This window comes from Puma concolor, chromosome C1, assembly GCF_028749965.1.
Source record: "Puma concolor isolate L17-30 chromosome C1, mPumCon1.1.hap2, whole genome shotgun sequence".
Classification (NCBI taxonomy): domain Eukaryota; kingdom Metazoa; phylum Chordata; class Mammalia; order Carnivora; family Felidae; genus Puma; species Puma concolor.
The window spans coordinates 117749820-117775799 of record NC_141674.1 but is presented as its reverse complement, the minus strand read 5'-3'; the positions used below and the strand labels follow the sequence as shown (position 1 = coordinate 117775799).

The window sequence follows — 25980 nt, the reverse complement described above, 5'->3', positions numbered from 1 at the left end:
GAGCAAGTGGAGGAGAAGGGTGGGGCGGGGGGGGGGGTGGAGAGAGAGAGAGACAGGGTCGGGGGGGTGGGGGGAGGGAGGGAGAGAATCTCAAGCAGGGTCCCTGCTCAGAGTGGAGCCCGATGCAAGGCTCCATCACATGACCCTGGGATCACGACCTGAGCCAAAACCAAGAGCCGGGCACTCAACCAACTGAGCCACCAGGCACCCCTGAACATCCCCTTTTGCATCCTGGATAGTCTTCGATCAAAAGGCCAAGCCGTGACTTATTTAGCTGTTTTATCTTCCGGTGGATGTTGTGGGTTGTCTGTCTTTCTGGGGCTCAGGGTTACCCATGACAAATGATGGAGTCCCCCGCAGGTACTTTCAGCGGGAAGGGGTTTCTTGCAGAGCGTTTGGCAGTGGACGCTATCTTTGCAAGAGCCAGAGGGTCCGCTGGGGGGCCACCCAGCCAGGAACAACGGCAGACGGAGAAAGTTCCTTGTCCTAAGGGGACAAACCCTCGTGGCCCACCTACCGCTTGCTGGCCAGGGCCCCGCAGACCAGCCGGAACCTGCTCCTGGGCTGTCTGCCAAGAACCGAACGTCACCACCGCCGTGTCCATCCTCAACGCGATTTGCTTACCATCACGTGAGGCGCCTCTCCTTGACAGAACCAAGCCACCCCCAGAACCCAGTACAGATGGAGTTTGCTCAGCAGTAGAGGAAGGCACACTAGAAAGCTTGGGAGAGGCGTTTAGCAAGCCAGTCCTCCTCGGACTTGGCACCTCTGCGTTGCAACCCGACGCTTTCAAGAGCAACCATCTTCCCGACCACCACCCCCCCCCCCCCCGCCACCCAACCCCCACCGCCCCCGGGTGTGTCTTTCCCCGGGCTCTCTTTCCCATCCTTTGGAGAATGTCTCACACAGGGTATAAGCCACCTGACTTGGCTGAGAAAGCAGGATCCTCTGTAATCGATAGCAGTGTGGACATCACCAGAACCATTACTCCTTTTGGCCTTTATGAGGAAGCAAAACCAGGTGAGAGAGCAGTGAGCTGAGCAGGAAAAAGAACCACGAGACACGAAGTCGCTCTCACATTTAGGGGTCCAAGGGGCTATGGGAAACTGTTGCTGGGAAGGAGATGTTCTATCCCTCCTCTGCCCCCCATTGTCATGTGCAGAAAAGGTGTCCTATAAAGGTTGATGTTGTTCTATACTCGGATGTCTCCCCAGACACAGGCCTGTTAGGACATGGGATGGTCTCATGTAGTGTGGCATTCCTTGAATGGTGGTCCACAGATGTATTCTCAGGGGTCGGCAAGTTCTCGGCAAGAAGTAAAACCCTGTGAGTTTCTAGGTCTATCGTGATCAAAACCAATAGGAGACATTTAAATCACCTTATAGTTTAGGATTCTCGCACTTTTTTTGTTAAGTTATGAAATGTTTCATAATACAAATGTATACGTAACATGAATGTTAGTAATGAGCTATAAAAATAAAATTTACACCTGTGAACTCACCACCCAAATTATGAGCCAGACCATCATGGATGTCATTGAACTTGGCCCCCTGCTTCTCCTTATTCTCCCGTGTTAAAGCAAAATACACAATGGAGACGAGCAGACGAAACCACGTAAGCCACACAAACAAAACGAGATCTAGCTCATTCCATGAACGTAAGTACAAAAACGTCTTATTCTTATAGATGTCTCTGAGAAACCATTAAAGAAATTTAAGCCCATTTCCTAAAATTATAGGAAATAATCCCTTTTAACCAATCCCCTGCCGTCTAGAAACCCCCATTCTGATCCCCAATCATTATCGAGGTCAAAAAAGTTCATTTTCACTCAACGCTTACTAAATACCGTTTTACTGAGCCGGGTTGAATTGTTGCTGTTCTGGATCGTTGAAACCTGCTTCCCCGAACCAACCAACCCCTCTCCTCAATTTGTTTCATATCTGCTTACTTCGTCAAGTTTTACCACAACCTACGTGCCTCTAAAAGACACATGGTTATTTAGTTTTGGTTATTTCCACCTTTAAAAACTTTAAGAAAAATGGTCACATGTGCTCCACATTCTTCTGGGGCTTTCTTTTCCCTCCAAATGGTGTTCCTGAGATTTATGTTCATTGCCCTGCTGTGTGGGACCCCATTACGTGACTAGTCCACAAAGCCTCCGCCCTCCCTCCTGTTAGGGCTCAGCTTCGCGCTGGGTCTTGTGTTGCTCTTAGGAACTATGCCGCCTCCAGGGCTTGAGGCTGTCTTCCAAAGCGCTCATGCCTGGTTCGTCCAGGGCCCTGGCCCACGAGTGGAATGGATGCGTCGTCGGGTACCTGAATCTGGAGCGTTACCAGAGAACGTCGAACTTTTCCACAGTGGTCATCCTGCTCCATGATTTTAGGGCTGGTAGAAGCCGAAAGACTCACCTGAGTTTACACAGATGAAAAATGGAAGCGTCGGAAGCCAGGTCCGACTAGAAGGCCCAGGCTCACTTCTGCACTCGATTGGTTGGACCACTGATAAAAAGTAGCGGCTACACAACAGGCCAGGCGGGGGCCAGGGGCACTTTTTATCTAAGTGACGCACAGATATCCTGTGAGAGAGGCACTATTGGCACTCTGCCCATTCAGAGGAAGAAACTGAGGCAGGAAGACCTTATAAACTTGCCCAAGGTCACACAGAGCTGCGACTTGAACCCAGGCAGGGTAGCAGCAGTGGTTGTCTTCTTGTGCCCTTCTTCAGGGCTCCTGAAGAAATAGAAAAAGGTCTAGGTCACAGGGCATGCCCTTGAGATCACTCGAGGAACCGCATTCATTCACTCATTCACTCATTCAGCACCTACCGCGAACCAGCACACGGGCCGTGTTTGGGATACAGACGTAAATGACACAGGCCCAGTTCCGTCCCACAAGTATGGGTGAAACAGACAAATAATCACACAAACGGATATAACATGTTAGTAAAGAACAGTAAAGGAATGAATTTATTATAATTTTTTTCAAGTTTATTTTTATTTATTTTGAGAGATAGAGAGCAAGCAGGGGAGGGGCAAAGAGAGAGAGAGAGCAAGAGAATCCCAAGCAGGCTCTGTGCTGTCAGCACTGAGGTCGACATGGGGTTCAAACTCACACGGTGAGATCACGACCTGAGCCGAAATCAAGAGTTGGACGCTTAACCAACGGAGCCACCCAGGCGCCCCAAAGGGACTAATTTAGATTCTTCTCCAAAGAAGTAATGACCTGGCATTTAAGCTGAGACATAAAGCACGTGTAAAAGCCAAGGGACGCGTGTGCACAGGTGCGTGTGCGTGTGTGCGGGTGTGTGTGCATGGAGCCACTGCAAGGTCAGAAGCACAGCAATGACAGGTCAGATGAGCATTCTTTAAAAAGGGGGCCGTGTCCCTTTAGGAAGGAGAAGGCGGTGGGGGGGGAGGGTGGGCAGCAGAGGATGGGACAGCTCCTTGGTGGCTGCGCAGGGGACAGAGGAGCTGTGGTCGGGAGGGGAGAGTGAGGGGAGCCTTCAGGGCCCACTGTGGAGGGGGCTCGGTGTACCTGGGAGCCGCAGGTGTGGGGCGGGCAGGATGGGGGAAGGGCCAGGCCTTAGCAGGTACCGAAACGGAGGGTGGTGGGATTGGGAGACCAGCACTGTGGACACGCTCTGTTTGAACACTCCCCGAGGCGTCCACGCACAGGAACCCTGAAGGCACTTGGGCGTGTGAGTCAGGAGCTCGGAGGACATGAGGTGTGGCCACCGGACACGGCGGGCGTGCAGAGGTGCAGGGGGGCCGAGTGCCCTGTGGAGAGGGTGCCCAAGGAGCCTGGCGACAGGAGGTGCAGCTGCCCCCCTCTCTCCTCCCCCTGACCCCCACCAAGCCCTCACTCCACTCCCAGGCTTTTGCAGAGAAGGAAACTGAGGTCATCCTGAGCTGGAGTCATCTGGGGAAGGCCATACACCCTGAAACTCTCCAGTTGGGCTCAAGATCCAGACTCCCAGACCTCCTGCCAGCTGGGGCAGGGGGGGGCCTTCCCCGCCTCGCCAGGCCCGGTGAGCCGTGCCCCAAGCGTGGCACCAAAAGGCTCGGGGTGAGGAAACTGCAGGCCCGCACGCGGGGGAGCAGGAGGCGAGAGGAGAGGCGCTGACAGGTGCTGGCGTTGGGGACACCCATGTCATCCCCCAAGCCGTCGAAGGTGGAGACGGCCAGGGAGGCACAGAACCAGAACCACGGCTGCAGGAGGCGGTGGTAGTGCCTGGGCCCGGGTGGGGGGCTGTGGGCAGGGCACCGGGGAGGTGGGGGCACCCCAGAGCCTCCAGGAATGTGCCCGGGGACACTGTGCCTCCGGAGCGCACAACCTCTGGGGCCTCGGCACTGGCAGCGGGCCCGCCGTCTGAGGAGGGCACTGGTGTGGAAGCGTTTTCATGTTTTTTAAATACATAATCTGGGATTAGATGCCCATTCACATGACCTTTGTCCGCTCTTGCCTGCAGCCACTTCAGGGTGAGTTAATAAATACCGGAGGAAACTGAGGGGCCGGGAGGCCTGGGTGAAGGCTCTGCGGGAAGAGCGTTCCCCTGAGCAGGGGGCTTTGTGCCCGGTGAGGGGGGGGGAGCCCTACGTCCCGTTTGCCCCAGACGCTCCCGGCTTCCCTCTGCTGACGGCACCCCATTCCCTTCCGAAGTCCCAGTCGCGAGGCTAAGTCAGACAGTCACCACCCATCACCTGTGATGTCAGCAGCCATCTGGCCGATGCTGCTGCAGCCAATGCTGTTTTCTGCAAGAGCTTCTGTCGAACCGTCGGAAAGCTGGGGACCAAACCACCCGCCGTGTTTCAAGGCAAGTGCTCTGCAGTGGTTCTCCAGCTGCGATCCCAGACCAAGCAGCGCTGGCATCACCGGGGACCCTGTTAGAAACGCACCCTCCCGGGCCCCCCTTCAGTCCTACGGAAACTGCTGCTCTGGGGGTGGCGCCTGGCTGTCTGCTTCCCAAGGTTTCCACCTTGGGAAGCTCGGACAGTTTCAGGGGGTCCTGGAATCTTCTACGATTGAGTGCAAGCCTGAGTGGAAGTGTGTACTTTCTGGACAGATGATCATTCAGACCCAGAGCCAAGTGCTGCAGACTGCAGCAGGTCTCTGTGCCCCCCGCCCCACAGCTGTGGCCGTGACCCTCTTCGAGATGGGGAGGACTCACTGGCAGCCCTGGGAAGGGCAGGGCAATGGCACCAGGAGTTAGAGACCCAAATATGTAAAGCCGTGCTGCCTGCCTTGCCTGACGGGCGGTCTGTCCCCTGGGGGTTTTCCACATTGGCTAACGGGACGATGGACGGAACATGCAGGCCTGTGGGGGTGGCTCCGTCCGCGGTTACTTCCCTCCTGACCACGGGAGGCAGGGCAGGGGTGTCTGCAGCACCTACTTGACCCACCGACCCGACCCATCGGCAGCTTCACTGACATCACCCCAATTAACCCTCACAGCCCCTCCATGAAGTCGTTCTTGTTCCACGTTACAAATGGAACCACCAGGGGCGCCTGGGGGGGCTCAGTCAGGTAAGCGGCCGACTTCAGCTCAGGTCATGGATCTCCTGGTCTGTGAGTTCAAGCCCTGCGTCAGGCTCTGTGCTGATGGCTCGGAGCCTGGAGCCTGCGTCGGATTCTGTGTCTCCCTCTTTCTGCCCCTCCCCTGCTTGCTGTCTCTCTTTCTCTCTCTCTCAAAAATAATAAACATTAAAAAAAAAAAAAAATAGGAACCACCAGGGCAGGAAGAGTAGTGACTTGTGGGGGCTGGGGATGGGGTGGCTGGGACTTGAGCCCAGGTATTTTTGGTTGCGTTCACCATGCTGTCACATGTCAAACAGGGGTAGGAGGTGGTGGGCCACAGGGAGAGGGGCTCAGAGTCATGGGGTGGCGGTAACTGAGATGCATCATGGGCACAACGGAAAACTCAATCTTGTTTTAGTAAAAGTAAAGGAAGGCTTCGAAAAAGTGGATTGGTTCCAGCTCTGTGCTGACAGCTCAGAGCCTGGAGCCTGCTTCCGATTCTGCCCCTCCCCTGCTCACGCTCTCTCAAAAACAAACTTAAAACCCCCCTTTTTTTTTAACTCCAAAAAGTGGATTGGTGCCCTTGGTGTCCTAGACCTGTTCCTCCTAAGCCTGTGGTCCTGTCAGCTGTCAGGGGACCCTCTCCATGTCCTTCCCCGAGGTCCAGCCTGCTCACAACAGCCCCCAGGGCGGGGGGGGGGGGGGGGGGGGGCACGCCCCCTGGAGTGTGACTTGTGTATGTGTTAGAGGAAGCTCCCCTGATGGAATCCTCTCCAAGTTCCCACAAGTGTGGCCACATTCTGGCTTTGGGACACGGTGCAAGCGATCTACAGGGCCCGGAGAGGAAAGAGACTGCTCTCATCAAGAAACTGAATTAAGATTCATTTATTCTAGGGCAAACTCAAAAGGGTTTTTTTTGTTTGTTTTCTTTTTTAGCAAATCCTAGCACATTATTAACAAAAAAATCTGTACATTTGCCATGATACACTTGAGAGTGAAACAAATAAGATATAAATACAGATATGGATGTAACATGAAAAGCCCCCCGAAAACGAAAACGAAACCCAAAAAACCCAACCTGGGGGTGTGGGGACCATGCGTGTGAACACAGTGCCAACAAAACTATTTTGGTGGCTGCTAGTTTTCAGAGCGTTTTTTTTTTTTTTTTCTATTTTCCAAATATCATTGTTAGCAAAGTCCTGGTGGGATTCTACAAAGTTCTTATTTGCTGTTCTTTCACGTGTAGTATTATGCTCGATAAATAAAGGGCGGCAGGGGAAAAAAACCAGACTGATGAGACCAAAATTGGTTGCATTACCTGCGCAGGGTAGGACAAGCCAGTGAGGAGCCACAGAGAGGCCGTCCTGGGCTGCCTGCGGCCCGCGCGGAAGCACACACAGTGGACTCGAACTTGAACAAAGCTGCGTGCCCGCGCCCACCGCAGCCTGCGGGGCGCACCGAGGCCTGCAGAGGGAGGGCACGGGGCGGGGCTCTTCGGGGGCCCCCGGACTGTCAGGTAAACAGGGGAGGCAAACACGGTTTCGCAGTTTTGGGTGTTTCGTCCAAACAGGAGCCCTGCAGGGAGGCGGCGGCAAGGCGAGGCAGCTGTCGGGGCTCGGGGGGCGGCGGCGGGCGCGGCTCCCTCCCGGTGAGGTGGTGGCGGCGGCATGCGAGTCTCCCCAGTGGCGGTGCCGGCGTGGGCAGCAGTTCTGATTGAGGCCAAGAGACCTGTGATTGTATCCCTCTCTAGGTGGGGAGATTGAAGGTCGGGGAAGTGACATTCGAGGCTAGCCCTTTGTGAGTACAATGAGGACATTCGGCAATGTTCAAGCTTCTTCCCACCTTCTTCCCAGGGGGGGGGGGGGGGGGGGGGGGGGGGGGGGGGGCATGAGGCAGGGAGTCACAGAGTTCAAGGGGCAAGGTCTTTCCAAACGCATGAGGCATACAAGAACTCATAAATAACCTAGCAGAACGCACATTTCTACAACAGAGGAGTAATCAAAAGGTGCCCTGACTCACTTGTCGAGTGTAAAAAGGAAATCCCATTAGTGAGATATTAACAAACGTCATTTATCAATGAAAGTAAGGCCTGGTCCTGCTATGTTTTGAGCCAAAAATAAGTCAATAATATTCAACCACTTAAAATGCACCCCTGAAGTTCCTTCAACAGCAGCAGCGGGGTACTTCCCTCCAAGTGCAAGATACCCCCCTCACACACACACACACACACACACTCGCACACACACACTCTCACTCTCTCTCTCTCTCTCTCTCAGTGAAGGCACCCTGGCTTCACTGTTCCTGGACCTTTGTTTTCAGTGCCTAGTTCCAAATAAAGTATCTAAAAATACCTTCTGAGTGAAAATGAGTTGTGTGTGCTACAGTGTTGCAACTTCCAAACAAGGCGGGAGGGTCAGAGATTGGGGGGCGGTCTGTAGGTGTCAGCGGGACCACCGCCCAGTCTCTGCTTCTGGGTGCTTCTGGCTGCAAGGGGGGTTCTGCATCAGAACAGCAAACACCTCATTACAAAGTAACACCAGAACAGGCATTTTCCTCAGGGAAAACCCAGTTCAATTTAGAGAGGATAGAAGGCTTCACGACTGCAACAAGAATTTCCATTTCACTTGAAGAATTTTACTCAAAACTTATTTTAACCAGACTCTAATCTTTATAGTCCCTTTTATTGGAGAGTGAAACCCTTAAGAAAAATGTTTAGGAAGGGTAGTTTCTCTGGTAATTTCTCAGTGAAGAAACGTTAAAACTGGGTTTCAAATCTTGTTTTCCTGCAATGTGCCACTCACCATTGCTTTTTCCTCAAACAACTATTTCAACAGATGATCAAGGAAGTACTTCCGTCCATAAAATTAAAAAAAAGGATTCTGATACCTGGTCTCTCTAGATTTTCCTTCGATCCTAATCCCAAATGAAACCAAGAAGTCAAAACTGGGGTGGCAGAGTTATCATTCATCAGACTGGCCAGAACACTTCGAACTGAGCAGCTGAGGTGGAGGCTGGGGGACAGGAGAGGAGACGGTGCTGAATCGGAAAACCCTGACCAAGAAGCAGGGCCACAGGGGAGGCCCTGTTAACATAGTGTTTCCTCAACATCTGCGTAGTGAAATAAACACACACACCCCTTCTCTTGTATCTTCCAGGCTTCACGAAATGCCACTTTAGGCACTCCCCCTAAGGGATGCTATACATTTACCTGGACTTTTCTGTTTGGATTTAAACGGAAGAAACAATTCTTTCGAGTAGAAGCTCTGGGTGGGGATAGCGCGAGTGGAGGGTTCAGAGGCGCTGGGAGCCCGTCCTGGAAGGGGCCTGAGGAGGGGGCCCTGGGCCTCCAGTCCAGAAAGTGTACAAGCAAAATCCCACGTGTTTGTTAAAAGACGGTCTTCAGGCTTCTGTTTGTTTCTTGCCGGGATTTGACTCACGTTCTTAGTAGGTCTCACAATCCAACTGCAGGACATACGACCCTTTCCTGGTGTCACAGGCCGTGTCCAGAAGAAGTAAGCGAAGATGAGATAGAAACACAAATTAACACACCCTCCTCAATGTTATTAACTAAGAGAAAATGCTACTTTCTACCACGTATTGGCTAGAGAGCTCTGATTTGCGAAAACTGCACCCCACACACATGGTTTTATGATCTCAGCAGGCTGTACAAGACATGGGTTAAGTATGGCTCTTTTCTTATTCCGCTTGTTTCGTACGAAGACTGCAAAACAGGCCTTGCTTCCTTTACATTCAATACCAGTAAGATTCTACACAAAAGCTGGAAGGGACCAAAATACTGATTGTAATAAATATCTGCGGGCCTCCGTGTACTGACTGGGCAGCCGATGGGGGGGTGGGGGGGGCGGGGAAGGTCTCTGAGAGGCACCACCGATTGCTTCTAGGGCGACAGAAAGAGACTCTGGCGCTGCCATTAGCTGTGTGTGGACACGTCGGAGGAGGAGCTGCTGTTGCTGTTTGTGGTTTGGGCCCTCTTTATGTATAAGTTGAGTAGCTTCATCTGCAAAGAGAAGACGTGACAGATTAGCAGGAGGAAGGCAATCAGGGAGCAGGAGATGAAAAACCCCAGGTGACAATCAGAAGAGAGCACGTCCCTTCGTTGAGAAATTCAGGACACAAACACTGAGTGCCCACCACGCATTCGGCACACACCTGCCAGCGGGGAGGGCCACGGCCACGGGAGGGGTCAGAGTCTGGGGGGGGAGGGGCAGTGGGTTCTCAAGAAAGAATGAAAGCGTCACTCTAAGCACTCTAAGCAGGGGCACAAGGGCTCCCTGGAAGCAGCTGTGTGAAGGGGCAACTGAGGCCAGTGGCTCCACGCGGTCTGGCGGGGAAAGAAGGGTGTGAGCCCAGCTCCACAGGGACGAGATCCGCTAGGCAAGGTACAGGTTGGGTCTTCTGACCTTCACCCCTCGGCTGCAGCTGTGCCCTCCACACGGACACCTCTCTCCTCCCCCTTCTGGGCCCACCACAGTGCTGTGGCATCGGAGACCTATCCAGAAGGCCGCCTCCATGGCCTTCCCCCCACCTGCTCATCAGCTCCTGTGGCTCGGGCACCTGCCTCGTGGAGTTGGCAGTGCACTCACTTGCTCCTTCCCGTAAGATGAGAGCTCACTGAGGCCAACGGCGTGTCGTGAAGTCACATCACCTCGGATGGGCACAGCGCTTCACGACGAAAGAGGCTTTCATTTCTGAGATCTCCCATGCTTTTAACGTAAGCCCCCCTGGACCCTCCGGATATGCAGAACACCGTGTAACACTGTAGGTTCTTAAGTGCTCGTTCTTAAATACTTGTCGAAATCATAATGCGTTATGTTGACAATTTGCCTGCTCATACTAAGAACCAAAAGAAACAAGTGTTTGTGGAAGCAGAATGCCCGTAAACGTCCACGTAACACACAACTTGCAAGATGAAGGGGACTGGGAAATATTTTCTATCCACGGCTCTTTACCTGCTTTCCTTGCTCTAAGCAGGCCACAAGGAGGCTGAGTCCAGGGGAGGAGAGGCTGGTCTCCAGGGGGACCCAGGAAGAGAGGCCCAGCGTGTGGTGCGTGGGAAAGCGGGCCCTCCAACTACCTTCCAGTGGGGGCTGGAACAGCAATGGCACAGAGCTACTGAGAGAGGCTAAGTCTCCCTGACTGCTCACCCAAAGGTAGATATACAGGCTGAAATAAACACTTGTGCTGTGTGTCTTCCCATAAAGGGAGATCCATCCCTGGGATAGCCACACACACGGTTCCAGAACCAACTCCACCACCAACTAGTTGTGTGACTACAGGCAAAACATTTTCTGAGCCTCAGCTTCCCCTCCTGCAAAATGAAGACTGAAAACACGTCCACGTGCCCTCCGTAGCTCCTCATCAGAAAACATGTCCTCCAAACACCCCTCCTCAGTTGTTCTTGCGGTCCCCTCCTGCAGTCTGCTCCCGCCTCCCTCCCTCTGCAGCTCAGCCCTGTGCTGCCAAGCCCCACCCCCGTTCAGTCCCAAGGGACTGTTCCACGCAACGGGCCCTCCTGGGCTGCTGGGCAGGCTTCCTTGTGGGTCAGTCCTGTCCTCGGACACATTTCATGCCACTCCAGGGCAGGACGAAGTTTTGCTTTTCCCACACGTCTTAGTGGTACAGTGAGGACAGCAAGTATTCCTAACACATACTTGTTGAATCAAAGATTTTTTTAAAGAAGAAAAAACGTTCTACAAGACAAGGTAGTTATATTTCTGTGAAAGCCTGATTAAAAATGAGGTGCAAACACCGTTATACTTATTTGCGATCAAAACCACTGACGTATCCACCAGTGTGGTCCAGAATGTAAGCACAAGTACAAGGAAATGATGGTAACAGAGTTAATGACATGGCCGTGGTTTCACAGTTTACAAGAAGCTTTTACTGACGATCATATTTGAGCCTCACAAAAATCCTCTGAGGGAGGCAGAACAGGCTCTCTTGTCTTACAAATGAAACGCCTGGGGTTCAGAAGCTTGCTCCATAAGCTGGTATAAATTCAAATTATAGAGTGTTATAACCTTAGGATGTCCAATGTAATCCCCCCAGCAACTACTAAGAAAACAGCTACAGAATATACACGAAAGGAAATGAGGAGGGAACTAAAACATTTCAGTACAAAAAGCAAACACCGCAGAAAAACGAGGGACAGGAAAAGCTCTACGGTATACTGAAAACACACCCCAGCTTGTGACGGCGGTCTCTCCTTAGCGGCAAGCAGTCTCTTCAAATGGAAACGGTGGACCTCTCTAGTCACAAGACAGAGACTGGCAGGATGGGTAAAGAAAACACGCTCCAACACTACGCTGTCTACAAGAGGCTACTCAGTTTAGATCTACTAAGACACAAAGAGGTTGAAGGTGACAGGTTGAAAAGAGAGACTCCACGCAAATAGTAACCAAGGGTGTAAGGGTGGCTGTACTGATTACACTGAGTAAAACAGAGTTTAAATTTGTTTTTTTTTAGTGTTTATTTTCGAGAGAGATGAGAGAGAGAGAGAAGGAGCGACAGAATGCGAGTGGGAGTGGGGCAGGGAGAGAAGACAGGGAGACACAGAACCTGAAGCAGGCTCCAGGCTCTGAGCTGTCAGCACAGAGCCCGATGTGGGGCTCGAACCCACGCACTGCGAGATCATGACCTGAGCCGAAGTCAGACGCTTAACCGACTGAGCCACCCAGGCGCCCCAAGCAAAACAGACTTTAAATCAAAAAGTTTACAAGACAGCAAGAAAGTCGTTATATATTAATAAAAGGCCAATAACACCAAGAAGATGCAAGCACAGACACGTCTGTGTATAATAACACGCCAGCAAAGTAGAAGAAGGAAATGTTGACAGAACTGGAGGGTTCGCTTGGAGACGTCAGTACCCTGTTCTTAATAATAGACCGAAGACCCAGAGAGAAGACGAGGACATCAAAAACTAACACACCACAATAAACCAACTCGATCTAACAGTCACAGCAAAACACTACCCAACAACAGAATACACGTTCTTCCTAAGTGGATGTGGCCCATGCTCCAGAAAAGACTAAAATAAGGCCACATATGAAGTCTCAACAGATTCACAAAAATAGATATTATACAGAGTGTCTTCTCTGACCACGACTGGATGAAGTTAAAAATTGGTATCAGGAAGAAAACGGAAAAATTCACCAATTTGTGGAAACTGAGCAACACACTGGTCAAGAGCCCATGGGTCGAAGAAGAAATCACACGGAGACTTAGAGAGTATCTGGAGACAGAGGAGAATGCAAACAACATACCTAAACTTACGGGATGCAGCAAACGTAGCGCAAAGAAGGAAACGTGTAGCTTAGAATAAAAAAGGAAGAGCCCGTATCAACCGCCGCACTTTACGCCTTGCACTAGAAAGAGAACAAATTAAACCCAGAAGGAAAGAAATAATAAAGATTAGGACAGTGATAAATGAAATAGAAAAGCAATAGAGAAAACCAAGGAAACCAAAAGTTGGTGCTTTGAAACGATAAATAAAACCGACAAATCTTTAACTCAGTTACCTAAGGAAAAAAGAAGACTCAAATTACTAAAAGCATTGATGAATGTTTGGACGTTACTACTGATTCTACAGAAATAAAAAAGATTAGAAGAGAACACCATGAGGGGTACCTGGGTGGCTCAGTCAGTTAACCGTCCAGCTCTTGATTTCGGCTCAGGTCACGGTCTCACGGTTCATGGGATCAAGCCCCACATTGGGCTCTATGCTGACAGGAAGGAGCCTGGAGCCTGCTTTGGATTCTGTGTTCTGTCTCTCTTCTCTCTCTGCCCCTCCCCTGCTCGCATTGTCTCTCTTTCTCTCTGTCTCTCTCAAAAATAAACATTAAAAAAAATCAAAGTAAATAACTAAACTTAAAAAAAACCCCACTATGAACAAATGTACACCAACAGATTAGGTAACCCAGATGAAATGGACAAATTCCTAGAGACTTCATGAAAGTTAAAAAAAATTATGCAGCAAAAGACAGGGGGTTAATATCCAAGATATATAGAGAACTTCTAAAACTCAACAACTAAAAAAATAAAAACCTAATTCAAAAATAGAGGACTTGAACAGACATTTCTCCAAAGAAGATACACAACTGGCCAACGTGAAAAGATGCCCCACATAACAAAACTACACTGAGGAACCACCTTGTATCAGCCATGAGGACCGCTACCGTCCAAGAGAGAGAAAACAGTAAGTGTCGGTGAGCAGGTGGAGAGACTGGAACCCTCGGGTGCTGTCAGCGGGAACGTAAATGGGTACAGCCACCGCGGAAAAGTTATGGAATTCAGCAATTCCAGTCCTGCTGTAGACACAAAAGAACCGAAAGCGGGGTCTCAAAGATGCACTTGTACACACACCTTCACAGGCAGCATTGTTCACAACAGCCAACGATGGAAAGAAGCGCCCGTCACCAAAACACGGACAAGCAAACTGCAGTACGTACGCACAACGGAGTAGCACTCAGCCTTAAAAAGGAAAGAAATTTGGACAAACCTACGACATGGATGAACCTCAAGGACATCATTCTAAGTGAAATAAGCCAGTCGCAAAAAAGACAAATGGTGTCGCTTTTACAAGGCCCCCGGGGAGTCAAATCCAGAGACTTGAAGTAGAATGGTGGTGGCCAGGGGCTGGGAGGAGGGAGTTCTGAGGAATTACTACTTAAGGGGGTGGGGTTTCGGTTTTCCACGAGGAGCAAAGTTCTGGAGGCAGATGGTGGGGATGGTCCCACAACAATGTGAATGTATTAACACCAGTGAAAGGTACACTCAGAAATGCTTAAGACAGCAAATTTTATGTGATGGGTATTTTGCCACCATTTTTTAAAAACTGAGAGAAAGAAAAGAAAGCCTGTTCAGGGTCACACGACTAGGAAGTGGAGGGCAGAGACCAGAAGGCAGGTTGTTTGACCCCAAAACTGGTGTTGCTGCCATGGCAACGGGACACTCTCAAATGCCCCCCATGCATTCCTTCCACGACCCTGCATCAGGCCTTTCTCCGCAGAGCCTGGTATCACTTGTTAAGCAACAGAAGAGTGTTCTGATCGGCCGGGTCACACAGAGCAACGGGAAGCCACAGCCGGAGTCCGTCTATTTCCGGTCTAGGAAACTGAGGCCGTCTTGGCACCACGTCCATCAGCGATTGATGTCTGCTGGTAGAGAGGTGTGTGCGAGTCTCCGAAGGTCCTGCTAACACACCAGAGCTATCGCGTCCAAGGACTGGGGCAGCGGGACGAAGCGGGCTACCGAGGAAGAAGGGTTGAGGCCCAGACTCCCTACGCCCTCTGAGCGGACCGATCAGGACGTGGGCTCCAGAGCCAAGGCCACCGCTGAGAGGAACGGCAGCAGGTCAGCTGCACAACAGGGATGAGGAAACACCTGCGTCTTCTCAGTCCCTGACTAGAAGGGGCAAATGAGGTGATGGCACAGGGCAACTGCCAGACAAAACCGGGTCTGTTATCTGGGGATGAGCCTTAAAAATTGAACCCCCTTGGTGAATATAGTTTTCTAGTTTTCACTGCTGCCAGGAACCACCGACAGACAGAAAGCCAGACAGAGGCCGGAGAGAGGGGCGGCTTCCGGGCCTAGCACACTGCTGGTGACTCTCGGCTTGGGAGTTTCCAGATCGTGGCTGGGGAAGGGGTCAGTGATGAGAAAAGGAAAGGAGAAGGGGAAAATGCAGTCAGGCGAAGTAGCCCCCAAACCACCCTTCAACCCAGCCGCTGACTTCTCAGGGGTTCTCGGCCAGCGGTGATTTGCCCCCCAGGGGTCATCTGGCTGCGCGCAGCCTTGACGGTGACTCTCATGACTGAGGGGTGGGCGCTACCGGAATCTAGAGGGCCGTCAGGGGTTCTGCTTATCCCCCTACAACGCCCAGGACAGCCCCCGCCAGCACAGGGGGGAATGCCCTTCTGGCTTTGCCAGGACTCTGGGGAGGCAAGCCTCTGGCTAAGATGCCCCGCTGGCCGTGCCAAAGGAACGGCTCTATGTGGAAAGAAACGCGGCCTCACTTGCTGATTCTTCCTTTCATAAGGAGCATGTCAGGCACCTCTAGCTTCACGCTTTTTTACCCAGACCACCACCAGGGCGTTTTGAACTCCATGTTGCCGCACTACTCCCCCCAGGCAGCCCCTGGGGTCGCCTTGTCACACGGCCGGCCAGAGGCCTTGCAAGGCCCCAGCGGTCAAGCGGCCGCTCCCGCCCTTGCCTCTCCTGCCAGAGCTCCACCTGCTGTCCCCCAGCAGGCTCATCAGACTGAAGGTTATTTTTAAACCGGTAAGCACTCTGGCCTCTCTCAGCTGCAATGAGCCAACAGGCCTCTTGTCCCATTTTCTGCCCCCCATTCTAAAACACCCTGAAAGGAACAAGACAGGCAGCGTGGCCTGGCTTCTGGCGTGAGAGCTCTGTGTGCCCCTGCGCAGCTGAATGTGGATGAGTGTCCTCATCCCACAGGGACATCGTCACGAATGAAGGCACCGACACACGCAGAGTGCGCACAACAGCGCCTGCACGTCGGCAAGGCCCAGGGGGAGAGCCCGTGGTCGTCACCGTCGATGCCCACGAGGGACCCAGCCCGTGTGGAGGCCAGAGCTGCAGACAAGCAGATTTTCGGCGGCTGGCAGAGCCCAGGCGTGCCGTTGGCCCGTGTAACACTATACGTACCTTGCTCCCCGTGAGCTGTGCGAGGTGAGGTTTCAGCTCTTCTCCGATTACGGAATAAATCGCCACTAAGCAAAACACGCTGGCCTTACGCACACTGCTTTCGGTGTTGTCATAACCCTACAGAGGCAGAAGGGACACGAAAAGGAAATGAGATCAAAGATCGGCTTCACGGTCAATGTCTCGTCAAGGTTTCCGCAAATACCCTCACAGTTCAACCCTGGACTTGGCGCTAACAACCACCACACACCCGAGACCGGCCACTGGACCCAGGGAGCTTGCGCTCCAGGGAGGTCAAAACTCAACAGTGTCGAGAGTGAACTGGTTCCTGCAGGTGGAGAAGGGAGGCTGGCAAGTAACAGCGGCCCTCCCCTGCACTATGTGCTGCTCAACGTGAGCTGCCACAGTAGCACCACGCAAGACATGTGGGAGAGAGAGTGAGAGAGAGTGAGAGAGAGAGAGAGAGAGAGAGAGAGAGAGGGAGATGGGAAAGGAAATTAAGGGGGAAAACAGCTCGGTTCTTTCATATTCTCCCAATGGCAAAGCAAACCTTGTGTGAAATGAGAACTTTCAAGAAAAATGAGGACTGCCCCCCTCGCTCTTGTGGGCAGAACCTCTGTACCACCCAAAGCGGGTGGGGGACATCCGGGCCCGGAGCCTGACACCTGTGCACTCTACGTCCGGGCCTCCGTCTACCTGTCGGCCTGGCCCCTGCCCCACTCAAATGAGACAGCCTGCTGCTCTCCAAACAGCCCTGAGGATGCTTCAGGCTTGCTCTTTCCTCTGCCTGGAATAATCCAGTCTCAACAGTCTGTACTTAAATTCCCAAGCCGAGCGCTCGGCGAGCAGCAGCATTTCTTAAACGTGAAGCTGATTTCTCTCCACCTTCCCCACTGAAGTCGCTCTCTCGCTCCAGGGCCCGACTCTAAACCAGCTCTTCTGTGAAATCACCTCTTGGCCTCTGATCCAGGAAACCCCCACTCGCACCTACAGTAACTCTGCAGGTGGTGCCCCCATCTCCGGCTGCCTGCTCAGCTGTACTGTGCCCCACGCAGATTGAAACACCCCTGTGGTTATGCCGTGGAGCAGCAAAACATCTTCCTGAGTCTAACTCAGTGCCTTGCACTTAGAAGGCTCTCCACGAATATGTGCTGGATAGCAGAGCAAGGACCATTATCTGATTTTGCACTCCCACGGCCCACCCTGCCCAGGGCTGGGGCCCACAGATGTGCAATAAGGGTTTGTTGAAGGCATGAACAATGACGACCAGGAAAGGACCAAAATATATTTACAGTAAACAGAAAGTTCACTTTGGGAGCCATAGCTCTAGGCTGCCGGGAAGCTCTTCCGGCCACATTCAGGGGAGGGTGCGTTAGAAAACAAGAGAGAGAGGGCCCGAGGTGTCCGAGCCACACAGCTGCGCGGGTTCTGAAACAGGTTGGCGCCTGCCCTTTCCCACCCGCCCCTCAAGTGAGTGAGGGGGGCAAAGCCCCAGGCACCCAGGTTGGGCAGCACCGGCTCCCGGCCTCACAGCCCCGCACGACAGGCACCGGCCAGCTGCCCAGGGGGCCCACCTGCAGCAAGCCCGGGATGATGTCGGCGAGGAGCTGCAGCAAGGACTCCTTGGCGATCCTCTCGACGACTTTGGTCTGCATCTTGATGGCGGCGAGGTTGATGGGGTAGTCGGCCGTCTGGATGATGGGGCAGAGGACTTTGATACACTGCTCCGGGTGGATGGAGCTGGCCAGCGTGGACGCCGCCTCCTCGGCTGCTCTCACCACCTGAAACACCAGTTCCCCCAAACAAGTGAGCTCCCGGAGACCAAGCGATCTGCTGCCTAACTTCGGGAGCCAGAGGACACTCGTCACCCAACGCCTCGCGCTAATTCTGTACAAGACAGTTAAGAGCAAGGTGGTCTTGAGGGTGATTCTCCAGTGGATGGGGGGCACAGGAAGGTAGGAATGCGGCTTCCACCAGAAACCCCGGAGAAGCGGTTCTCCAAGTGTTACCTCCCCTGCAGCAGCAGCGACATTCCTGAGAACGTGCTAGAAATGCAACTTCCCCGGCCCCACCGTGGACCCGCCGAATCAGAGACTGGGGCCTGGAGCCCAGCAAGCTGTCTTAATAAGCGCTTCAGAGGGTCTCCCGTACGGGAAAATCTGAGAGTCTCTGTGCTAGAAGATTAGGACCTCAAAAAGAAGTAAACATAAATGCTTTCCAGCAGCTTGGGGTACAGCTGCAATTAAAGTAACTGGAGAGAAGCCGGGAAGAAAAATCAGTAGCTTCAAGACTTATGATTCCATGAAGGCACCTAATCGTAAAGCAGTTGGAGAGGCTTTTCCAAGGAAAGCCTCCGTGCCCGTATCACCACACCCTGTACTCTGAAGGAAGTGCACAAAATGGCCACCTCACAGCCAAAGGAGCGGCCTCTGACCTGTGAAGAGATCCCAGCGCACTAGGATACATCGAGTCCTTGTGCTAGAGGTCACCAGGAGCGCCACAAAAAGAGCCTCTGTAATAAAGATAGAAGCTAAATGCAAAACCCGGCAAGAAACAAAGAGTGCGGGCTGCGGCCTTTGAGGGCTGGAAGCAAACGCCAGCCGTGCCATTCGCAAGTGCTAACCCCCATCTCCTCTTCTGTAAAATGGGGATACCTCACAGAAATCATTTGTTAAGTGGTGTCAAAATGTACTCCATGTTCAGTAAATGATAGTTACTCCTATTCATGACACAGGGGTATGTATATAAATGATAAACAAAAAACACCAGGCTGTAAACATGTACGCATTTTTTTTTTTTAGTTAGAATTAAAAAAAAATTTTTTATATATTTTTGAGAGACAGAAAGAGAGGCAGAATAGGAGTGGGGGAGGGACAGAGAGAGGGAGACACAGAACCCCAAGCAGGCTCCAGGCTGCGAGCTGTCAGCACAGAGTCCGACGCGGGGCTCGAACTCACAAAACGTGAGATCATGACCTGAGCTGAAGTCGGAGGTTTAACCGACTGACTCAGGCGTCCCTGTGTATGCATTTTCTCATAAAATATAATGAAAATCTAATCTTTTTTTTCCGACTGCCAGCCCTGGACTGTTCATTCCACCCAGATTCTTCTCTGTTTTGTGTTCTGCTACTGAAACAAGGCAGCTGTCTTTAACTCAGCAACAAGACCAAGGTTACCAGCTTAAGCCTCAATCTCCCCAGTGCTCTTGTGATTGAAGCAGACTGACCAACAAAAACAGCAGACAGACTACCTGGAAAGCATCTTCTAGATGTGGGCAAGGGTGGGCTGAAACATCCATGCATACAAGCCAGGGAGGACAGGACACACAGAGGGGCACCCTGAGCCATATGGTGGACACATGGACTGCAGGAGGTCACTGTAGGGCCCTGACCACTGTGCCCTCACTCTAGGAGGGACAGGGCCAGATCTTGGGGCTCCGCAGTCATGGCTTTGGGACAAGACGCAGCTCAGTTTAGCTGGGGCTACGCCACCCTGTGAACAGGACTGACTTCCCGGAGTGTGCCTCATCGGTCCGTGTGTCTGCTCTGCTCTCTGAACGGTAAAGTGGACTCCTTCCAACACAAGGGGCTGAATTCATCTCACTTAAAAATCATTATATTTGGGGCGCCTGGGTGGCTCAGTCTGTTAAGCAGCCGACACTTGACTTCAGCTCAGGTCATGATCTCATAGTTCGTGAGGTCAAGCCCCACACTGGGCTCTGTTCTGACAGTGCAGAGCCTGCTTGGGATTCTGTCTCCCCCTCTCTCTTCCCCTCCCCTGCTCACTCTGTCTCTCTCAAAATAAATACAAATAGACGTAAAACAAAAGCCCGGTATTTTTAAGGCTGGTCATGCTGCACTGACAGTTGGAGGTTCTCCCTGGGCTGCTCATGTCCCAACACTGGGATTTAACGCGGTGGAAAACCTGGAAGGAAACGCACAAAACGTTCCCTCATTATCTCAGGGGGTTAGATTACGGGTAATTTTATTCTCCTCTTCGTATTTTTTATATTGAAAAGTTGCCATGGAAAACTGCCATAGTAATGTTCCTGGTAAGGAAAACGTATTCATAAAAATTTAAGTGTGCTTTTGAGATCAGGGAAAGTTCACAGTTCAGCCCTTGGTTCACGGAGAGCAGGGAGGACAGGGTGCTGCACCCCAGAAGCAGGCGGCCCTTTGTCACCCGGGACAGAATTTGAGCCCCGGCATGGAGTTGCACTCCCTGGGTGTTGGCTGAGAACGTTACTGTGATTATAATAATCGCTATTTCTGCTTACTGCCTACTGATTCCATAAGCTCTCTTCTGCTATTTAGGAAACTCGCTGTCTCTCACACAAACGTGGCTGACCACGTCCCCTCCTTGAACAGCGGGATGACCTCTCCTTCTCACCTTGTAGAGCTTTTCTCTATTGCTGGCACCTCATGTCGGTTGCTTTACATTCTTGCCAACATTTCCACATGTGTCTCCTTCCCAAACAGGCTGCAAGGCCTAGCAGACGGGCTGGGGCACTTGTTTTGTACCCCAAAGTACACAGCAAGGCTGGGCATTTACCAGGTGTTCAACATTTACAGATGGACTGAACTTCATTCTGTCTGCCTGAGGGTATGTTCCTACTTAAAGCCCTGCCTTCCTGAACTCTCAAAGTTCTCTATTTCTTGTTAGAGGCCTCTTGAACTTTCCCTGGAAGGACCTGCTACCTCCTTAAGGCACTGACCGAAGTCTAGGGGTCTCATTAAGTAAGCTCACACCCCCGTCACCTGACCAGCACGCTTGTGGACACAATGCATACACCTGTGGGGGCATACATCGGGATTATGGATTAATCCTTCCGAGAGTCAAAATGGGGACCAGGATCAGCATGGTTCAAGAGTAAATACTGTGTACACGAGAGAAGACAGGGGTCAAGAATATCCAAGATTTGTCTGCGCTTACTATATACGTGCAAAGTCAGGCTTGGGTGCAAAGCACTGCAGACAGCTCATTTTACTTTCAAAGAATCCTGTTCTCGGTAAGCCCGTAAGAGCAATTTTTCTTTCATACCACGACTGGCCCTGCCTTGTTGTGTACAACATGCACACACTCATTCACTCCTGTGTGTCAGGGACTGAGCTCAGGGCAGGCCACAGGAGTGAGGATGACGGGTGGGCCCGGACCCCGTCCTCACGGTGCTGGGCAGGATGGGCTGGTCTGTGCAGAGGGTGCAAAGCCCCAGGAAGTGGGGAACCAAGCCCAGAAGCAGGTGGGGGCGGATGGCGGGGAGCTGAGGAGTGTCTGCAGTTGGCCGGGGTTAGATGAAAGGAAGCTGATGAGGGGCGGGACACAGAATGAATGTCTGCACAAGGCTTCCCAGGTGTTCTTCGGGGGTTCCTCTGGCTCAAGGGCCCTTGGCCACGCGAAGCCAGCCCTCCCCGCCTCTGCCTTCTCCAAAGAAAGTGGGTGGTTGGGGTCAGCCAGGCAGCAAGCATGACCTCAGTCCCACTGATGGCATCGCCCTCCACTTCACATACACACGAGAATGAGGCTACTTAAAGAAAACTCACTGTGATTTTTTTTTTCTTGCCAACTCAATCTGCTGCAAAGTGCAGCTTTTTCCACACAGGTCCCCTAAAAGCAGAGTACTGTTTGGCCCTGGTGTGCATGCATAACCTTTAACCTTTCACCCCAAGAAAGGCAGCTCCAAGTTGCACGGGCACAGACAAATCGGAGTTCAATCCTCTGGCAAGACACTCTATCGGTCTGAACCTCGATTTTTAAACTAGGGGAATTAAGGGGCGCCTGGGTGGCTCAGTCGGTTGGGCATCCGACTTCGGCCTGGGTCATGATTTCATGACTCGTCGGTTCGAGCCCCACGTTGGGCCCTGTGCTGCCAGCTCGGAGCCTGGAACCTGTTTCGGATTCTGTGTCTCCCTCTCTCTCTGCTGTTCCCCCACTCATTCCCTGTCTCTCTCTCCCTCAAAAATAAATAAAAACATTAAAAAATTTTTTTAAGATAGGGATTTAAAAAATACCCACTTTGGTGGATTTTGGAGTAAGAGAGAGAACATACAAATAAAGGATTGCTGGTAAGGGGTCACAGAGAGACACAGCGGAGAACCAGGGAGTTCTGAGTCTGCCAGAGAGCAGAGCTCCCTCCAGGGGACCCCTCCGACCCAGTCTAGTGCCCACATCAAGTGGGTCTGCCCTCGCCAAGAATCCCTCTAAACAGCTCTCCTGGAACCAGGCCCACATTTGTTGATACGGCATGGAAGGACAGCATGGCCTGGCCCCTGCCTGTGTCCAGCTGTGGTTTTGCCCTCCCTCTCCCCCTGTGCCCTGGTCACACTGAGCTGAGGGCAGGCCCTGCACATGCCCTGCCGGCCCTTTTGCGGAGCCTGACTAGCCCCTCCGTTCCTCCTCAGCGTCGCTCACTGGTGCTCCTCACCTGGCCGGGCCAGGTCTCCTTCAGGACCCGCTTGCTGCGGTACGACTCTGGGGAGCCCTGTGTGCACACCTCCACCACTGCACTCAACATCTTGCTCAAATGGTCTCTCCCACTAGACAGAAAATTCCTCAAAGGCAAGCTCCCACCTCAGCTACCTTTCTATACCCCCCACGCCTGGCACAGCGTCCAATATACATGAGCTACTCAAGAAAGGTTTGTCAAGCACATTCTCCCGTGTACATATCTTGTAAAATGTTCGTGACTGGCAAAGTCACCTCTGGGGCATGCCTCACTGAACTGCACGGACGCGTTCCACCTGAGGAGCTGGCCCAGAAACTGAGGGGGAAGCAAGATATCTGCAGGCGAGCCACCTGGCCCTTGGGCAAAATCAGCTATAGGAGGCCCGGAGGGTCCCATTCCCGGTGACAGGGCGGAAAGGCGACACTTCTGTCCTTTGGAAAAGAGACTTTAGTTCAGGTTGGTTTTTTTTTTCCCTAGCAACCCGCTGTTTGAAGAGGGGTGGCATACCGCTTAAAAGACTTCCATCGTGCAACGAATTACTCTAAGATGAAGTGCTTTTATTCCTCCTCAGTTCATGCACGTCCCTCCAGTTGCCGCAAGTCCACGGTGCACTCGGGAAAGCCGAGCACCGGGCACGTGGCTGAGTTACGTACAGCTGGGCAGCCAGTGGACAGTGGAAGAGGGGATCATCTCTTCCCTAAGCGGGTCCCGCAGTGAAGGCGTGCTCCGAAGCCAATGCCTTTCTGCTGTGCGAAATACTGTTTGCAAGTACCCTAACATACAGCTCAGAAATCTGAGCCGTACTGAGGAAAGTCTGTGTCTTAGTTTTGTTTTTTTTTTTTTAATTGTTTTTAAGCTTTATTTTATTTTTGAGAGAGAGAGAGAGAGACAGAGCGTGAGCAGGGAAGGAGCAGAGAGAGAGGGAGACACAGAATCCGAAGCAGGCTCCAGACCCCGAGGTGTCAGCACAGAGCCCGACACGGGGCTCGAACTCATGATCCGTGAGATCATGACCTGAGCTGAAGTCGGATGCTCAACCGACTGAGCCACCCAGGCGCCCCAGTGTGTCTTAGTTTTTAAAGAGATGGGGTAAAACCAGAAGGATCAGAAAATACTGGATAACCTTGTGGGTTCAACCAAGGTAGAAGACACTGATGTACATGTTTAAGACCCAGCTGGGAAACGGGAGGCAGCTCAGTGGGTGGGAAGACAGGCCTGGAAACAGACTGGGATCCAAGTGCCAGCAGTGCCACTTAACAGTCCTGACAGGAACAAACAACTTCCCCACGCCCCTCAGATGCGGAGAGCATCAGTGAGACAAGGAAACATACTGGCGGGCTCGTGGTGATTGTGCCATCGTAAGGTTTCCTTCCTTGCCTCCAACCTGTTTGTACTCTCCTGTCATTAGGGTGAAAGTGAGTTGCCCTGCAGTGAGCTGTGGGTCAAAGGATTTCCAGATCTGCTGAGCCAAAACCGACACCCAAGGAGAACTTCCTCTTCTAACCCCAGGAATTCTTGATGTCACTTGCATGAAGCATTTAATCCAATGTATCTAACACACAAAGGTTTTCTGAAAAACGTCTGAAAACGAAAAGCCAGAAGGTATACTTCGAGGCGGCAAGTTTGAGGCCCTCTTGCTTACGGAGGTTACAGCAAGTTTCCCAAGACAGACACCCGCTTCTGCCAAGGCAAGTAGGTGTTCTGGACTTCCCTCTCTGTGCCAAGCCCCCAGCTTTTGGCGAGCTGCCTGAATCAGGGTGAACTTTAGGTTTTGCCCCTGCGTTCTATGTAACCTAAGAAGCAAAGATTATAAATGTAAGCAAGCAGAGAGCAAAAGTAAACACGGGCACCAGAAAGAAAGGAGAACAATACTGTTTGGTAGACAAGGTGGCTAGAAGCAGCAAGGATTTTAAAAAGGAGGGTGGGGTGGGGCATATTTATGAGACAGCAGCATCAAGCAGGTTATAATCTACCTTGAAGTGACCAAAATTGTCCCAAGTCTGCTGATTTTGCTACTCTGATTAGAAACATGGGGATTTTTCCCTTTCAAAGCCAGTGAAGCTAGCTAGGAAAAGTACAATTTCCTCATCGAACTTTTTAAAAAATGAGATCATTACTCAGAATATTGATGAGTGTTTGCTTAAAGATAAGGTTTCTTTTAGAGCACAGAACTTGTCAAAATTTGGATTGTGTGTTTTAAGTCCAAAGTTTGATTTGGCTCTGTCACAGACACACGAGAAAAATTGGTTGAATAAGAAAAGATTTTTTTTTTAATGCAAAAAAAAAAAAAAAAAAAAAAAAAGGTGGAGGGGCGGGGTGCGGCAAATGTTCCTAAACAATGACTGGAATCAAAGAACTCTTTCCAGTCTGGCAAACCTAGTTTAGTGCCTCAATCATGTGGAAGCTAAGGAAAAGGTTGGCGCCACCTTCTGGGGAAAAACGGGAAAGACCTTATACAAATGGGATCCGGATCCACACGGAGTTGTGGTATCCACGGGTATCCTGGGGAGATTCCATCCTTTGCAAAAGACTGGCACTCCTTTAAATTCCAGGATTTAAGCTGCATGTGAGCCCTCACTTAACTAGGCTCAGTGCCATACTAGAGGGAGAAAGGGAGGAAAGAAAAAACAGCTCCCGGTTCAACGTCCACGGACCCAAGTTTTGGAACCAGTTCTGTCATCAACTAGTGAGGTGGTCTGGGAGGACATTTCTTCTACTTTCAAGGCCTCAGTTTCTCTCATCAGAAAAATGAGAGGGAGAATGTGAATCAAGAATTTTCACATTCTTGTTATAAAATCTTATCTCTGCCCCTACTTAAGGAGTGCGTTCCCCTAAAAAGATGCACGTGGAATTTCCAGAGGCAGAGTATAGACATGATGTCTAACAAGACAGCCGTCACATCTTTGCCTGCAAAAGCAGATTCAGGGCAACACTATCTCTCTCAACTGCATTACGGCAGCCAGGTGGGAGACAGGCCTGGGAGGCTGGCTGGCCTGTCAGGAAGGGCAAAAGAGACAACCTAGGGGCCCCTGGGTCGCTCAGTCAGTTAAGCATTTGACCCCTGATTTCAGCTCAGGTCATGATCTCATGGTTTGTGAGTTCGAGCCCTATATCAGGCTCTGAGCTGACAGTGTGGGGCCTGCTTGGGAGCCTCTCTCCCCCACTCTCTCTGCACCTACCCTACCCCACTCGTTTGCTCTCAAAATAAGTAAACTTAGGGGCGCCTGGGTGGCTCAGTCGGTTAAGCGTCCGACTTCGGCTCAGGTCATGATCTCACGGTCCGTGAGTTCGAGCCCCACGTCGGGCTCTCTGCTGACAGCTCAGAGCCTGGAGCCTGTTTCCG

General features: G+C 51.8%; 1 protein-coding gene across 35 annotated transcripts in view; it reads right to left on the bottom strand.

Moving 5' to 3' along the window:
- Window positions 1-6383: 6383 nt before the first annotated feature.
- The window catches only part of CLASP1 (cytoplasmic linker associated protein 1), a 275809-nt gene continuing 256212 nt past the window's right edge, over window positions 6384-25980 (bottom strand). For all 35 annotated transcript variants that reach the window (XM_086718350.1, XM_086718353.1, XM_086718377.1 and 32 more), the window contains 3 exons: window positions 17771-17977; window positions 16200-16316; window positions 6384-9531 (listed from right to left, as the gene is read on the bottom strand). In XM_086718350.1, coding sequence (XP_086574476.1) covers window positions 9445-9531; window positions 16200-16316; window positions 17771-17977 — 411 coding nt within the window. In that variant the 3' untranslated portion in view covers window positions 6384-9444. The remainder of the gene's footprint in view (window positions 9532-16199; window positions 16317-17770; window positions 17978-25980) is intronic.